Genomic DNA, 17,205 nt, shown 5'->3' with positions numbered 1-17,205 from the left:
TTGTCTGTTTGTATTTTTCAGGTGCATACTATATGATAAGAATACAAATATTGCCTGAAACTCGCAATGTAAAGGAATCAGATGTTAAGAACTGGGTAAGTTTGCATTTAATGGTGCATCCTTCTGGAAAAAACTCCAGTGAAAGTATAGTGCTTTATGTAGGGGATAATCCTCCACATGCAATACAGTACAATAAGTGGATGTGGGTTAGTATATGGAATGTTCATGTTTACTTCATAATAATCTCTATGTAACAAGTCACTGTGAAGTACTGGAATTGCAATGTTATTATTTGAAACCCACCAGCTACAAGCACTGATGGGCTGGATAGCACTCTCTTGTTTGTTTGTACTAATGTATAATGCACAGTTAAATGCTGTATGCAGTGTGCAGACATGTCCTCTTTTCAGATCTGGATGCTTGTGCAGCCTCTATTAGTGCTTGAAAACTAAGGGGTGACTACAAAAATCCTTCTCCCGGATTGTAAAAACGTGCTCCATGCTGTCCTTCCTGTCTGACCTGCCCTTTCTCAGTTTTATCAGGTGTTGAATAACTCCGAGTGCATTGAGATGGGACTGGACAACTCCACCAAAGGGTACGTACAGGAGCACATTAGAATGACGTTTCTGTAACAAGCCTTCATTGTTTTAAACAAACACAGTTCTTTCAACTTTTTATTTTCTAAATCTTTTCATTTTTTATTTAGTCTAAAGTAGTAGTTTTTATTCAGAACTTTATGTAGGTGTTTTATTTTTTATAAAACTTTCTTTCTTTTTCTTTCTTTCCCTTCACTAATACATTTAACACACCAGCATATGTCTGCAGTTTAATTTTAAGATGTGCACAAATAACAGCATGGGCACTGCGTTGTTTTTTAGGACCTGTACTAGGATTCCGAAGATTTTTAAAATTGAGGTAAATGAGTTCAAATTGCTTCTGCCTTACTGTGTGGGGATGTGCACATTTCTTATAGATGAATTGAATTATGAGAGTTTAAACTGGAATAGCAAACTATACTAAAATAGATGTTATCAGCAATGCTATGAGATGTCATCAGCAACTACTACTGCTACTAATAATGATACTGATGATAATAATAAAATATATTTTTAAAGCTGCATTATCATAAGAAGCCATTTAAAGGAGGGTTAGCCATGGTTTAGCACCAGCATATTTTGGGTAACACTTTACATTAAGTGTTCCTAAGTACTGTGTATTACTGTGTATAAATGCATGTGCACTTACACATAATTACAATGTTATTATGCATAGTTACAATGTACTTACCCTTACGGGAAAAAATATATATGTCAACATATATTGGCATACAATATATTGTCATTTTAGTCATGAGGTTTTTACTTCTCTTAAATGCCTATTTGTTGTTTTATGCACTCGTATGACTAGCAACCACTTACCAAACATATTCAAAAACAAGTACAATAACATAATGTTTTATATAGTGTGCAATATAACCAATGATATATTGGTATATATTGTAGAATATATTTTGTAACCTTCACTATATTGAAATACATTAATCAATATATTACATTATATTTCTCAACATATGTAAATATATGTTTTTCAATAAGGGTAATGTGGAAATCATTTTGCATGCTATATGTAAGTGCACAATTGTATCAGAACAGAGTTAGGGTTAGGGTTAGGGGGTTAGGGTTAGGGTTAGGGTTAGAGTTAGAGTTAGTTAGGGTTAGAGTTAGGGTTAGGGTTAGAGTTAGGGGGTTAGGGTTAGGGTTAGGGTTAGGGCTAGGGTTAAGGTTAGGGTTAGGGTTAGTGGGTTAGGGTTAGAGTTAGGGTTATATCATGAACTTGTTTTTACATGTTAAGTACATTGTAACTATACATGATAACATTGCAATCATGTGTAAGTACATGTGTATTTACTAAGTAACTACTGTGTAAATACACAGCAATTAGAGACATGTAATGTAAAGTGTTACCATAGTTTGGTTCTTTGTTTGTTTCTTTATACTTTAATTTGGGATCTGCAGATGCTTCAAGCGAGCATAAATAACAAAAAAACATCAAAACAATCCCTTTTTAAATGTTCTGATTGCATGCCCCCAGCTGGTGTGACTGTTCCCATTGAAATCAATATATTCCTGTAAGTTTCCTCAATGCTTGTGCTGAATCTGTTGCCTTGAATTATGATACTGTATAGTAAGCGGCTGTATATGTGCATGAGGAGGGCTTAACGCTCTTTCTTTTCTTTGAGCAGGGTGTTGGTGTCTACTGTGCAGAAAAAGACAGGTGAGCCAGCTCTTGAGTTGTCTGCAGCTTTGCATCCCTAGAGCAGGGTGTTGTAACTTGAATGCACACAGTACAGCTGTCAGGACTAACTAGGATTAACTAACTGTACATGGTGCTGATGGGGAGACGTGAAATGATTAAATTATGCCGATAGTAAGATCAGTCTTTGGCAATGCTCCCAGGTTACAGTTTGTATTAAATATTTATATCAAATATATTCTTTTTCTTTTAAGTGTGAACAACTGTACTGTGATCCTGAAAATATCGCGAGTGTGGGAGGGATGTTTTATTCCCATACTGAATCAGATTGATGATATCAATCCTCAGTTAAATTATATTGATAAAGTGCTACGAGTGGGTAAGTGCTTTTTGTGTGCAGACCTTCCCTGTGTAATGCAATGCAGATAGACGTGAGCGGATCTTAAGCATGTTGTATCTTGTATGGTAAAGAGTAACAAATGTAAAAATCTGTTTTTAGAAATAAATACTGTACATGAGCCCATTAAAAAATAAGCATGGTCCCCCTCAACATCCCACAACACTCCTCAACACCCCTCAACACCCCTCCCGATCACCCCTCAACACCCCTCCTCAACACCCCTCCCGATCACCCCTCAACACCCCTCCTCAACACCCCTCCTGATCACCACTCAACACTCCTCAACACCCCTCAACACCCCTCCCGATCACCACTCAACACCCCTCCCGATCACCCCTCAACACCCCTCCCGATCACCCCTCAACACCCCTCCTCAACACCCCTCCTGATCACCCCTCCCGATCACCCCTCAACACCCCTCCCGATCACCCCTCAACACCCCTCCCGATCACACCTCAACACCCCTCCTTAACACCCCTCCCGATCACCCCTCAACACCCCTCCTCAACACTCCCCCCGATCACCCCTCCCGATCACCCTCAACACCCCTCCTGATCACTCCTCAACACCCCTCCTCAACACCCCTCCCGATCACCCCTCCCGATCACCCCTCCCGATCACCCCTCAACACCCCTCCTCAACACCCCTCCCGATCACCCCTCCCGATCACCCCTCCCGATCACCCCTCAACACCCCTTCTCAACACCCCTCCCGATCACCCCTCAACACCCCTCCTCAACACCCCTCCTGATCACCACTCAACACCCCTCCTCAACACCCCTCCTGATCACCCCTCCCGATCACCCCTCAACACCCCTCCCGATCACCCCTCAACACCCCTCCTCAACACCCCTCCCGATCACACCTCAACACCCCTCCTTAACACCCCTCCTGATCACTCCTCAACACCCCTCCTCAACACCCCTCCCGATCACCCCTCCTCAACACCCCTCCCGATCACTAGTGCATATAACTTGACTGCAGCCTTTTCAAATCATGTTTTCTTTTGTTATGTTGCTGCTGTTGCTGCTGGTTCTTGACTCTCTGTTTGTTTTTGTGGAAGCGTGGTACGGTGTTCCTTCCGGAGCTGATCCACTGCAGGCTTCCCAGTTCATCTGGGTCCCTGATCCTGTCACTTCCACTGCGGTGTGCGCTGCAAACAACAAGCTCAACCTTACATGGTGAGTTCAGTAACACTTCACATCAAGTGTCTCTAATTACTGTGCAGTTACATAGGAGTTACATAGTAAATACATGTGCACTTGCACATCATTACATGTTATAAATCTTTTTGCACGGTATATGTAAGAACACAATTGTATCAGAAAAGGGTTAGGGGGTTCAGGGTAAGTTTTAGAGTTAGGGTTAATTAGGGTTATATTATGCAAAGAGATGTACACATTAAGTATATTGTTACTATGCATAATAACAATAATAATGTGTAAGTACACCTGTATTTACTGATATGTAAGCACACAGGAATCAGAGGCACATCATGTAAAGTGTTACCATGAGTTTACTTGTCACCTGGGCTAACTTGCTTTCCTTTATTTAAAATCAGTATCTCACCAGCAAAGCATAACATATCTGCTGCTGAACAAGCTCTGAGGCCTAAGAATGGCTCTGCGGAAACATGCAGCTTGTGAATCGTAACAGTCTGATACTGTGAATAAAATCTAAACTCAGATCTCGCTATTGTACTTATTTTCTTTCTGAATTCCCTTTAGCAATAACAACACTACAATCTGGGTACCTCTGAAGGAATCTGATGTAAACTGTGGAGATGGAAATGGAACTACAGTGGAACCTTCTGGAACGACTGTATCTTCTGGAACAACTGTGCTTAACCCTAGCTCTACCCCTAACCCACCCACTACAGCTCCAGGTATATCTCCTAACTCTATCCCTGACCCTCCCACTACAGCTCCAGGTACATCTCCTAACTCTGCCCCTGACCCTCCCACTACAGCTCCAGGTACATCTCCTAACTCTGCCCCTGACCCTCCCACTACAGCTCCAGGTATAGCTCCTAACTCTACCCCTGACCCTCCCACTACAGCTCCAGGTACATCTCCTAACTCTGCCCCTGACCCTCCCACTACAGCTCCAGGTATAGCTCCAATGGGTAGATCAGCTCCCGATAGATATTCAGTATAGCGTTAATTAATAACAAAAAAGAAGGAGCAGATTGCAGAAGGTCTGATTGCAGTTAGCCCTTTGGAGGGAGTTAAACATTCACTATTGCACAGTTTTGAAAGAAACACATGAAATAGTGAATATCTGTCACGACACTAGGTTAGAGAAAGCTTACCCTGAAGCCACGCCTTCACCTGGAGAGGGAGCTGTCCCCTCCCCTTCAATTCCTTGATTCATATTGTTAAGCAATCAGCTGCTTCCAGTGACATGCTTTGCAGCCAATAAGATCCTAAAGACTTTAGAATTGAAACGGTAACAGATTTTTAAATGTTTTTAAAATGAAAAATAGCGAAAGAAAGCGACAGACAGGGATGAGTTAGGGAATGATTTTGTAAGCGACACAACTCAATGTCTTTGTTCATAATTTTGTTTTTGTCTTTTTTGTTAACTGTCGATTCCACAATGGAAGTCAATAACACGGTAGGGGAGGCATCTGCTCTGTTAAACATCACAGAAAACATGGCAAACCTCAGCTCAGCGGATATTGAAAACCTGATGAACAAGCTGGATGCCCTTTTGAATGGGCCTGTGGACACAAAGCTAGCCGGGATAGTGGTCAACGTCGTCAGCAACGTGCTCAACGCCCCTGCAGAAACTGTGGCCTCGTCCTCCAAAAAGTAATGATCTTTCCCATGTGTTAACATTGCTCGCTGCATTGCATTATACCTGCAATGGTAACAGCAAGCATGTGGGCAGTGTTTAAGGACATAAGAACATCAAGGCTCGCCCCTTTAGCACACCAGTCTTCCCTACTGGGGGTGGGGGGTCTAATTTAAAAGCACAGTGTCTAGATGTCTTTTTTGAAATGTTCCCAGTGTTGTCGGTCCTACTACATCACCTGGTAGGCTATTCTGTGCATTTATAACTCTGTGTAAAAAAATTGCTTCCATTTATGCCCCCTTCTCTCTGTGCTAAATTTGAAGTAGTGTCTTGGGTTAACTTTATCTAGACCAATAATGATTTTAAAGACTTCAGTCGGGTCCCCTCTTTCCCTTCTTTTTTCTAGGCTGAAGAGATTTCATAATTTGAACCTGTCTTTGTGGCTCATTAAAGAGTAAGTAGCGGGGTTCCGATAAATAACGTACATGTCATTGTTCTTTTCATTGTTCACATCCTGACAAGTTTTTACACTAAAACTTTAAAGTCTGTTTCATAGCTCATTTCAAAATGGCTGCTCTACTGCACTGACAGTGTAAGGATTATTGCCAGCATTGTCAAACAGGTAACACAGCAATAATGATCAATGATGTGGTACGGAACAGGAAATCCAGAGCACTTGTAGTGTTTTTTTTTTAATGTATCGCTCTTCCTGCAGTGATTTAGAGGACACGGGTCGGTTGTATGAAACATCTTAAGTATTTCACTTAAGCATGACAATTAAGTATATTTGTTCACTTAGCTAAGGGAAAAACTTAAGGGTGTTGCACAAAACACCTTAAAACCACTCTCCCTTCTCTTTTCAAGAAGATTTGATTTGGTTTAGATCATGCCAAGTCGCCATGGCAACAAAATTCTTCTAATTTTCAAACTTTTGGAGTTAAAGTAAAGTAAAACTATGGCAGAAAAGAAATGAAACCCAAACTCGCTGCTGGTGACAGGCAGGAGATCCAGACGGAGGTTGAAGTTGATATGCCCCCCGCAGGCAAACAGGATTTATTTACATGTCAACACACTGAGCAGCTCACGTGACACTACCAGCAATGGCAGCGCACAGAGTACATACAAAACAGTGTATGAAAACTGGGATCTAGAATGTGTGAACTAATCTCTGTTCAATAATAAACTAACGTTGCTGAAGGGATTGATCGTGGTGGATAAACGGTGAGGGCGGTATGTGACGGGCGGATACGTGATGGATTACTGTACTCAGGTAGAACTGGGTGATTTCCCCTTAAGTGGTCCTAAATCATTCACTTAAGTTTTATACTTAAGTAGCACTACAAGGAAAAACTCACTTAAGATGTTTTACGCAACCGGCCCCAGCTCTCAATCCCCAATGCACTAGAACATATTGAAACAGACTTTAAGGTTATGTGTAAAAGTTGTCAGGATGTTAGTGATGAAAAGAACAATGACAGGTATGCTATTTAAACAGTTGTAGCACATGTGGGGATGTGGAACCCCGCTATTTACTCTTTAAGTCCTGGGATCAGACCAGTTGCCCTTCTCTGTACCTTCGAGTGCAATGATGACTTTTTTTGTTGCACCCTTGTCTTGTCCTATCAGAGTCATACAGGTAGTGGACAAGGTGGGCCTGAATCTGGTCTTCGATACAGAGTCAGTGAACATAACCTCGCCCGCACTGAGCCTGGCTGTAAAGAAAGTCAATGGCAGCCACTTTGAGGAGTCGTCCTTTTCCATTGCAGACACGTCCAATTTTCAGGTAAAGATGTCTGTCTGTCTGTTAGTGTCACATTTACTATCTGGGAATTGGAAGATTAACATTCCCTTATTAAAGTTCACCACAGTAAATTTACATTTTGCAGTTTTCCTATGTATTTTCCATGCTTATACCATGCATTTAAAATGTTTTTTAAATACGCTTTACCATACTGTACCTCTCTGGGCTTATGCTTACCTATGCCTTACCATGCTTTCACTGTGCTTTACTACACTTTTATAAGGGTGTAGTTACACCGGCCCTGTTTGTGGATCACTTTACTATATTAATTATGCAGCCTGTGACTGGACTTTGCATCCAGAGCAGCAGGGGGCAGCAGTGTGACTCCTGTGTGTTTGATTCTGTTTAGATCACGCCAAGAAGCCCTAACTCTTCCTCCAGTGTAGGAGCCATCACTCTGCCAGCCTCCCTGATGTCTAACTTATCACTGGACAACCAGGCCTTGGCTTCCAGAGTCCAGTTCAGCTTCTATGAGAAAAGCACTGTGTTTGTGGTAGGTCAATACAGCGATCATTGTGTGCTTTATAAACTAGATGACCAAGGCTTCGGAATCCATGGTCTTCTCTTCTTGTCTCCAGCAATATTCTCAATGCTCCCTTCTCTTTTCAAGAAGATTTCCTGGTTTTCTCGCTTGTATTTTCTACCTGAGTGATAGTGCCTGTCGATGAAAGCTCTCCTGTCTGGTAGCTGACCGTGACGGGAGTTATGTGTCCATTGCTGAAGATGAGGGCGCTGACACTATTTGAATGTGGTCCTGCATTCTGTTCTTGTCCAGTGCTAGTCCAGGATGCAACGGTTCTGCAAGATTCTGTTTTTTGTCATTCTTTTTCCAGAAAGGATTTTGTTTGCTTGAAAAAGAAAAGCTCAATAACAAATGTTGTTTCTTTCAAGGACAAGTCGAATCCGAACAGATTGTTGAACAGCTATGTGATTGGAGCTAGCGTTTCAAACCTATCGATAGTCAATCTGCAGCAGAGTGTCATCATCACCTTGAAGAACACCAGGCCTGTTCAGGTGTGTATTAACAACTCACTGGAATGCATGTTCACACGTCAGCAGGGGTTTCTTTGTGCAGATCGCACCTAATTCTAATTTGAGAATGAAACAGTTTTCAAATGATGAACTGAATGCAAAAAAGACCTGAAGATTATGTTGAAGCAAGGCGAGCAAAGGTGGGCATGCAGCTACCCATACCAACCATAAGACATGAAACCCTGATCCACAAGCAGATGAGAAATTGAAGCAAACGTGGGAGCTGCTGTAAATCAAGGTCATGACATTAGTCTAGAAACAAGAGTGTTATCCCTCTTTCTTAATTATGACATCTGGTACCTTTTTGCTTTGCAAATTAACCCCTGGGTGTAAGCAAACGTATATTCGGAAGCACAGAGTGAACATGCTGGTTTTTCTTATTTTCTCATTTCAGGAGAACTCCACTGCAGTGTGTGTGTTCTGGGATTCCACGATAAACCGTAAGTGTTCACTGTAATGTATCCAGACTACAGGTTCCAATTTCAAAAATGTTTGTTGAACTTTACACAGGTTAGGCATGCAGACTCTTGGAACTTGCCATCTTGAAAACCTACCCTAAAACTCCCCACGTCCCCTTCCTGAGTCCAAAGTCCTTTGACCTTTGCTGAGTCTCACGAGAGCGGGTCAAACTTACAACTACTCTTCACAACTCTTTGTTTGGTTTACCCTCACCGAAGAAAAAAAGAATAACCCCATGAGGACACATTAATAATCGCAGTTTATACCAGATTTATTTTTTAATATTTCACCGGCCAGCTTGTAGCAGTGTGACATCACAATAGAGCTCCCCACAGCAAAAAGGGGCATGTTTGTTTATCAATATTTCTTCTTTGTTTTACGTCCATACATGCATCTGTGCTTTTCTTTTTTGTGCAACAGAAGGGAAAGGAGGCTGGAATGAAAAAGGCTGTACTGTTTTGAAGAATACAACCAATGAAACCGTCTGCGGATGCAACCATCTTACAAGCTTTGCTGTGTTGATGGTAAGCCAATGCAAATTCTTACAATCTTTGCTGTGCTGTTAGTAAGCCAATGCAAATTCTAACAAGCTTTGCTGTGCTGTTAGTAAGCCAATGCAAATTCTTCTTCTTCTTCTTCTTCTTCTTCTTCTTCTTCTTCTTCTTCTTCTTCTTCTTCTTCTTCTTCTTCTTCCAATTTAAGAACTCCAAAAGTGGGTAACACTTTACATTGTGTCTCTAATGACTGTGTATTTACATAGTAGTTATTTAGTAAACATTGTAATTATGTGTAAGTACACATGTATTTACTAAGTAACTACCATGGAAATACACAGTAATTAGAGACACTTAATGGAAAATATGCCCAAGCTGTTCACAGCTATGGATATACGATTAACAATGCCAATTTTTTTGCCCTATTTTAAAGCAATAAATTGATTAAAAACTAGCAGATAGGAGCAGTTGAGTTATTATTATCGGTCGCTTGCTGTTAATCATCCCCTCAGATTTCACTCTGCCTTTGCCCTTGATTCACCGTGGAGGACCCCTGGTGTGCTTGATACATAACGAAGCCCTCACTTCCATTAGAACACACACAGGGACGGATCTTTGTCTGAACTGCAACACCTTGGCACCACCATGTTTAATGCTTGCATTTCAAATATAGACTCTTTAGTACCCTTATAAACGTTTCCCACAGTAAAATCATGGCAAGTATAATAAAGCACAGTGAAAGCATGGCAAAGCATAGCTAAGCATTGTAAAGCCCAGAGAGGTATGGTAAAGCATATTAAAAACATGGCAAACCTTGATAGACTATGGTAAATGTATAACCATGGGGAAAGCATAAGAGGACTGCAATATTACCATGCAAAATTACCATGGTAAACTTTTATAAGGGTTCTCTTGTATTGTGTGGTGTTGTAGTGTAGTGCACTAATATGTAGTGTATTATATTGAATTGTATGGTATTGTATTGTATTGTATTGTATTGCCTGGTTAGAGGAGGGGAGGCCTTGGTTCAGGTTACTGTAATTCCTTTACTAAACTGTGTTTTGTGGTTAGAAATCTTGGGCTTTGCAGACTGAAGTTTTGCATTTCCATTTTTAGGATTTGTCGAGAAGTAACCAAACGGATCCGGAACAACTCAGAATCCTTACTTTCATCACATACATTGGCTGCGGCATTTCAGCGATTTTCCTCTCTGTGACTCTCGTGACCTACCTTTCATTTGAGTAAGTATAGCTGCATATTCTGGTTAAAAAAATACATCCATAAAACACAATTCATAGAAATGCTTTTTTTTTGCCACTTTAAAGGTAATTTTTTGCACTTGTGTTTTCATTTTTTTACTTTAGAATTGTGCCATGTGTTCATTGCATGACATCTGTGTGGTTGATTTCTCAAACAGGAATTAGAATTGTGATATAAGTATTAATAATGCTATGTTGAATGTTATAAATATTTATACATTTTGTTTGCAGGGTGTCTTCATCATAAGAAGATGTCATTTCTCAAAGTTTAAGAACATCACTCTTGATTTTCTTACACCTGGCTTCTATTTCCAGGAAAATCCGGAAAGACTACCCGTCCAAAATCCTGATTCAGCTGTGCACCGCGCTGCTCTTCCTCAACCTGGTGTTCCTCATCGACTCATGGATCGCGCTGTACAAGGATGTGCCGGGGCTGTGTGTGGCCGTCGCTGTGTTCCTCCATTACTTCCTGCTGGCCTCCTTCACCTGGATGGGGCTCGAGGCGTTCCACATGTACCTGGCACTGGTCAAAGTCTTCAACACCTACGTGCGCAAGTACATGCTGAAATTCTGCATCGTCGGCTGGGGTATGTGGGATTGACGTCCGTGCGTAACGGTGGAGGGCCTTCAGCAATGGAAAGCAGGGGTGTCCCAAAGCTGGCCCTTCCACTCCTGGTCTTTTTTCCAACCCTGTTCTAAATTGTTTAATTGACCCAATGGAACCTCCATCCAGACCCTGAAGTAGTTACTTATATCACTTGTTAAACCTGGAGTGGAATGGCCCTCCAGGACCGTGACTGGACACCCCTGCATGAAAGTGACATGATACATTCTAGGGTACAGAGCGGCTGCTTTGTATGATTAAAGGGATCAAATCAAATGATCATTAGGGATGCACTATTAGGTGATGGGGGGCTTGTCTCCATACCAACTGTAAATCACATGGGTTCATCATTCAGGAAGCATTGGTTGAACTGCAAGCAGCCGTGCAGTATTTTGGTAATGCAGCACAATGCACACCTCACGACAGGATATCTATTCATGAAACTTGTTCCCTTTTTGCAGTACTGATGCAGATTCATCATTTGTCTTTATCCCCTTCCGTCACTGAGTGCACAATTGCACCATGTTCAGTTTCTATTTTATAATGTATAGATCTTTTTTCAAAGCTTTGGCAGGGCAACTTCTCAAACCCCACAGAGCTCACGCCTGTTTCTTTATGCATTCCGAAGCTTTGAAGCAGCCAATGAAAACCATCCTTCTGTTTGTTATCTGCTGTAGGAGTCCCTGCTGTTGTGGTTGCTATAGTAATAGCTATAAGCAGAGAAAACTACGGGCTCAGTTCCTATGGGAAATATCCGGATAACTCACTGGATGAATTGTGAGTGGATCTTATTGTTTTAACCCCTTTTTGTTATCGCACGATTATTTCATATCTGTTTTCCCACACTATTTGAAATGCCACATCGAATCTCTACCCTCCACTGCAACCCATTTACCTGAACATTACCAAGGCATTGATAAACCGGGTACATTGTGACCTGGCATACTGTTCTGCATCTGGAACAACATCCTCACTCACGCCAACAGATAAACAGAGTGGAAGCGGAGTTCACAAAGTTCAGCTTCACACACACACAGTTAGGTAGGATGTGTAAGACAGGCACTTGAGAGTGAGACAAGCAACCTGAATCCTCTCCTGAAGACAGCCCATCTCCGTAACCGGGCTTTCTCCCAGAGAATTAGGTAGCTGATCAGTATCTGATTTCTGTTTAAAACTAGGTGCCATATTTGTTGTGTCTAGCGATTTAACTTTTGAATATTAAAATCAATAAATGATAACGTACCAACATGGCCATTGGTATTGCGTGCACTTATTTGCAGACATCAAATGAATTAATTTAATTACAATGTATTCCCGACTGTCTGTTAATGCTGCTGTTTCTCAATACACAGCAGCGATGAAGTGTTTCTGAATGAATAGACCTCACGCCGGTTTCTCAATTCCCTTTGCAGCTGCTGGATCAAAAGCAACATTGCCTTTTACGTTTCAGTCGTGGGGTATTTCAGCGTGATCTTCCTGCTGAATATGGGCATGTTTATTGTGGTGCTGGTGCAGCTGTGCCGCATCAAGAACCAGAAGCACCACACCAGCCAGCGGGGCAGCAGCTTCCGGGACATCAAGAGTGTGGCCGGCCTCACCTTCCTGCTGGGCATCACCTGGGGCTTTGCTTTCTTCGCCTGGGGAGACGTGCAGCTGGCCTTCATGTACCTGTTTGCTATCTTCAACACCTTGCAAGGTAATGAGCTCCTGTAGTGTAGTAACTCCACTCCATTATTTACTGTACGGTCTGTAGTTTGTAAGATACACAGACTGACTCACAGAGAAGGTCAGAGGTAGGCGCGAGTGTGTGTGTGTGCGCGTGTGCGTGTGTGCGTGTGCGTGTGTGTGCGTGTGCATGTGTGTGTTTGTGTGCATTACTGTTTTGTCCAAGCTTATGGAAAATAGACATTTTATATTTGAATTGGTAGTATTTGTAATTGTAATTTAATGTTTGATATTAGAGTTTCATTTGTGCTTGTTTTGACCCGTTGTTCTACATGCCCCAGTCTTCAGTTTGTTTGTATGTAATGTGCAAAATGGGGAATTGGATGCACAATACACAATGCATACTTTTTGAATTTGTTTATACAGATTTATATTTATGAAACAATAAAGTAGTTGAGGGGCCGGTATGTGATTGTTTAAATGTAGGAGCGTTTATATTAAACATTTTTCATTGTTCTTTGCTTCAGATGTCATTTTCATTGCTTTTTCTCGTTTCCGTCCCTATTTTACGATGTTTGCAGTCATTCTGAGTGGCTCTGAGAGGTGTGGATTCTTCAGTATTTAGTTATTATCGATCAATCGATCGATCCTAAATACCGGCACTGAACAGCCTTTCCCACTCCACTCCATTCAAATTAATGACAATGTGACTTGTCAACTCTGCCACTGGTTCTCTTTGTATGTATTGAAGGGAATGAGGGTTATGGTCAGGGTTATGGTTAGGGTTAGGGTTATGTGACTTGTATATATACTCTTATATTGACGGGAATGAGGAAGGCAGTTCAGTGCTGGCACTTAGGATTCTCCAGACAAGCCAGGTAAAGGTAGATTCAGAGACATTTAAAAAAAAACTCAGCCCTGGAGCAGCAGAGCCAAGCACCACGTAGAAGGATTGCAAACATGATCCAGTCGAAAGGGATACTTTTCAAATAAAGTCATCCAAATGACGCTGGAAGCTGCTGGTTTTTATTTTCATTGCTCTTGCTCTTGCAGGGTTTTTTATCTTCGTGTTCCACTGCGCGGCCAAGGAGAATGTCCGGAAACAGTGGAGGATGTATCTGTGCTGTGGAAAACTCCGACTGGCTGAAAACTCAGGTAGGAATCGACCACTGCAACAACACAACAGGAACCAGCTACTGAACAGCATTATTACAATGTATTCAAATATTCACTCCTTATCAGAGATGACTGGCTGCTGCTCGTCGTTGTTTTATTTTCCTTGCCATGTGCAGGTACGCTGTGGTTGATTCACACTGACTGAAAGAATTGCCTTAAAAACGTGCTCTTCGTTCTTCGTATATGGTCTTAGATTCTGTTGAGGATCTCATTTAAACAAATGGCCAACTGGCTGTCCCCTTCAGTTGTTATTGCTTCAGAGCGCCTGCAGTGAAACAGGACAGTCAGGGGTGCAGCTCCACAGACACACGGAGCATGCACATGTGAGAGATGTGCTCCACAGACACACGGAGCATGCACATGTGAGAGATGTGCTCCACAGACACACGGAGCATGCACATGTGAGAGATGTGCTCCACAGACACACGGAGCATGCACATGTGAGAGATGTGCTCCACAGACACACGGAGCATGCACATATGAGAGATGTGCTCCACAGACACACGGAGCATGCACATGTGAGAGATGTGCTCCACAGACACACGGAGCATGCACATATGAGAGATGTGCTCCACAGACACACGGAGCATGCACATGTGAGAGATGTGCTCCACAGACACACGGAGCATGCACATGTGAGAGATGTGCTCCACAGACACACGGAGCATGCACATGTGAGAGATGTGCTCCACAGACACACGGAGCATGCACATGTGAGAGATGTGCTCCACAGACACACGGAGCATGCACATGTGAGAGATGTGCTCCACAGACACAAGCCCACGTCGTCGTGCCTTAGAAGACAGCAGGTGAATCTGTAAATACAGCTTCTTTTTAACTTCAATAAATCATCATGCGATCATGTCTGTCACACCCTACATGATGAACACAATAACTGCCTTGATCTTGCACAGATCAGTCTTCACCAAACTTTTTATCATACGTGTTTAACCTTTCACATGCTGTGCTGTTCTTTTGTGATTATGAGCACCTCTCTGTATTTGCCTGCACTTTTGATGGTTTGATTTTTTTTTTTTTTTTTTGCCAGACTGGAGCAGGACAGCCACCAACACGAAGAAGCGATCAGTGATGCCGGTCACATCTTTCTGCTCTGGCTCCTCCAGCTCCCTGCACTCCAACATAACCTCCAGCGGCTCCAAGACCTTCCTCGTCAGCAACGAGCACACCGCTCCTGTCACTGGAAATGGTAACCAGCCTATGAAGATATTGCACTGCTAGCCAGCGGCTGCACAGCGACGTGTAGCTGTTTAATGAAATAGCCTTGTGTAAGATTTCAACTCCCATAACCGTGTGTGTTTTTAATTTGCAGATATATAAAGCTGCCAGAGCTCAATGCAGGATTAGATAAAGGAGAATGTAGGGGTATAAACTGGACACAAGGTTACTGAGAGAATGAGTTTTAGGGGGTCCATGTAAATAGTGGCTGAACCTGCAAAGACCACAATGTCCAGTGCTGGTGGGAAGCAGAATTGTTTTGCTAGATTCAAAGCAAATGGAATGGAAGTGTAACCAGAACTGTTCTCTATGTTTAATAATGTATTAGTATTAAACTGACTAATGGCTGTATTGAGCGAATCTCTTTGGGTTAATTTCTCATAAAAGTACTGGTGTTCATGCATTTCTGTAAAGTTTCTGGTCTGTCTTGACGCTTGTGCCTCAGGTAACCACTACAGGGAGAGGGAGAGGGTGTCGCTCAATACACCAAATGGAGATGTCATGCTCAATGAGATCTCCCACGACAGATATAAGCTGTCATTGAAGGAGGAAAACGATTACGAAACAGCCAGCCTTTCCCTGAGGAAGACTTTGAAGAAACGGGGAGACATGACGTCCAGCGAAGTGCAGTGACGTTAAACGTTAAAACGACATGACGTTACATTTCCACCATTCGGTCGACAAAAGATGTTGTATTTCTAAGTGGGTTTGTTTGTTTGTATGTTTGTTTGTTTGTTTGTGGTACATGCCATATGTTTATAAATGTAATGGTTTAAGTTTTATAGGAGTAAAATGAATACAAAGTGGAATATTTGCAACACTTGCACAAACCGTTTCCTTAGAATGTGATTCTGTCTCACGAACAAGCTGATATGATAATTAAGCCTTCCTAAGTTTTTGTCAAAACTTCAGTGAGCCTGCTTGCAGAGGGAGGGCAGGGCAATCATTGGAACAGCACAGTGCTCATTGAGACTGGTGTTCAGAACTGGGTTCCTGGCAGTGGAAACACAGCCTTACATATTCCCCACAGCTTGCCTTGTGTTCAAACAGGCTGTACTAGGATGCTTCTGTTGTGAGCTGTGCATGACTTTTCCCCAGAATCGTTTGCATTCTGACAAGCTGGCCATTTTATGGGTTCCTGCCTGTCCCAGTGGATAGATTTGAGTATTAGATTTGAAGAGATCTGAAGATTCTACAGATTTAGGTCCAACACTCGTACATCTCGTTGTGCCATAAGTGTCGCCTCACTTACACACAGTACACGACCAACCAAGTACCAAAGCTAAAGCACGGAGAATCCCATCAGTTTTGCATTGTGCTCCTTTCTTTTCTTTAAAACAGGGTTTAAGAAGGGAATACCTTTAAACAACGGGAGTGTGCTTAACCCTTTCAGTCATTAGGTGTTTTTTTCCTTTAATAAAATAGGAGTTAACTAAAGACTGGAGTAAACTCTTTGTAAATATTGTCGTTAGTACAGTATAATAGTAAGAAGTATGTTTCGAGCAAACCTGTTCCAATGCACCCTACTCTCCCCTTGTTTATAGCAATTGAACAGACCAATGCGACAGTATGGAACACAAATAGAACTTGAAATCTGTGGCGTGTTCTTTAGATGTTCTGGAACACAGGTATAGAGTTCTAGCTCTTTTGTGCAGTTTGTACTTGAATTTTTAATGTCATGTTTTCTTCCAAATATATATATTGCAATAAAAATAGCATTGTACTGTACATTTATATATTCTGGTAAATGGTACATACTGTCTATTGTGATGGTAGGCATCCATAATAATCTCTTACTTTGTATTTATGAACATGTAAAATAGTAGTTTGTACTGTAATGTGATAAATTGCATTCAACAAATCTGAATCTGTACTTGTGTTGTTTTTTCTCACATATGTCAGATACTGTAGTTACAGTCAGACTATTCATTTTAAAGAGTACGTAACTTCTAAATTCATTTAAATAGATTTGTTTTTACATTGCTCTTTACATTTACATTGCTCTCCCTTGGGGAAATAAATACCACGAT

General features: G+C 41.8%; 1 protein-coding gene across 1 annotated transcript in view; it reads left to right on the top strand.

Annotated features, from left to right (window-relative positions):
- LOC117405720 (uncharacterized) overlaps nucleotides 1-17,036 on the top strand; it is a 32,170-nt gene extending 15,134 nt beyond the window's left edge. The window contains exons 16-35 of the mRNA XM_059028024.1: nucleotides 22-95; nucleotides 534-595; nucleotides 879-915; nucleotides 2,243-2,274; nucleotides 2,508-2,632; nucleotides 3,717-3,834; nucleotides 4,381-4,538; nucleotides 5,259-5,466; nucleotides 7,076-7,232; nucleotides 7,600-7,743; nucleotides 8,142-8,264; nucleotides 8,677-8,722; nucleotides 9,162-9,265; nucleotides 10,352-10,476; nucleotides 10,810-11,081; nucleotides 11,776-11,875; nucleotides 12,511-12,794; nucleotides 13,817-13,918; nucleotides 14,988-15,146; nucleotides 15,621-17,036. Coding sequence (XP_058884007.1) covers nucleotides 22-95; nucleotides 534-595; nucleotides 879-915; nucleotides 2,243-2,274; nucleotides 2,508-2,632; nucleotides 3,717-3,834; nucleotides 4,381-4,538; nucleotides 5,259-5,466; nucleotides 7,076-7,232; nucleotides 7,600-7,743; nucleotides 8,142-8,264; nucleotides 8,677-8,722; nucleotides 9,162-9,265; nucleotides 10,352-10,476; nucleotides 10,810-11,081; nucleotides 11,776-11,875; nucleotides 12,511-12,794; nucleotides 13,817-13,918; nucleotides 14,988-15,146; nucleotides 15,621-15,808 — 2,618 coding nt within the window. The 3' untranslated portion in view covers nucleotides 15,809-17,036. The remainder of the gene's footprint in view (nucleotides 1-21; nucleotides 96-533; nucleotides 596-878; nucleotides 916-2,242; nucleotides 2,275-2,507; nucleotides 2,633-3,716; nucleotides 3,835-4,380; nucleotides 4,539-5,258; nucleotides 5,467-7,075; nucleotides 7,233-7,599; nucleotides 7,744-8,141; nucleotides 8,265-8,676; nucleotides 8,723-9,161; nucleotides 9,266-10,351; nucleotides 10,477-10,809; nucleotides 11,082-11,775; nucleotides 11,876-12,510; nucleotides 12,795-13,816; nucleotides 13,919-14,987; nucleotides 15,147-15,620) is intronic.
- The last annotated feature ends 169 nt before the right edge of the window (nucleotides 17,037-17,205 follow it).

The sequence above is a fragment of the Acipenser ruthenus genome, chromosome 8, assembly GCF_902713425.1.
Source record: "Acipenser ruthenus chromosome 8, fAciRut3.2 maternal haplotype, whole genome shotgun sequence".
NCBI classification, from domain to species: Eukaryota; Metazoa; Chordata; class Actinopteri; order Acipenseriformes; family Acipenseridae; genus Acipenser; species Acipenser ruthenus.
The sequence above is the reverse complement of the archived record's forward strand: the minus strand, read 5'-3'. Positions and strand labels throughout refer to the sequence as shown.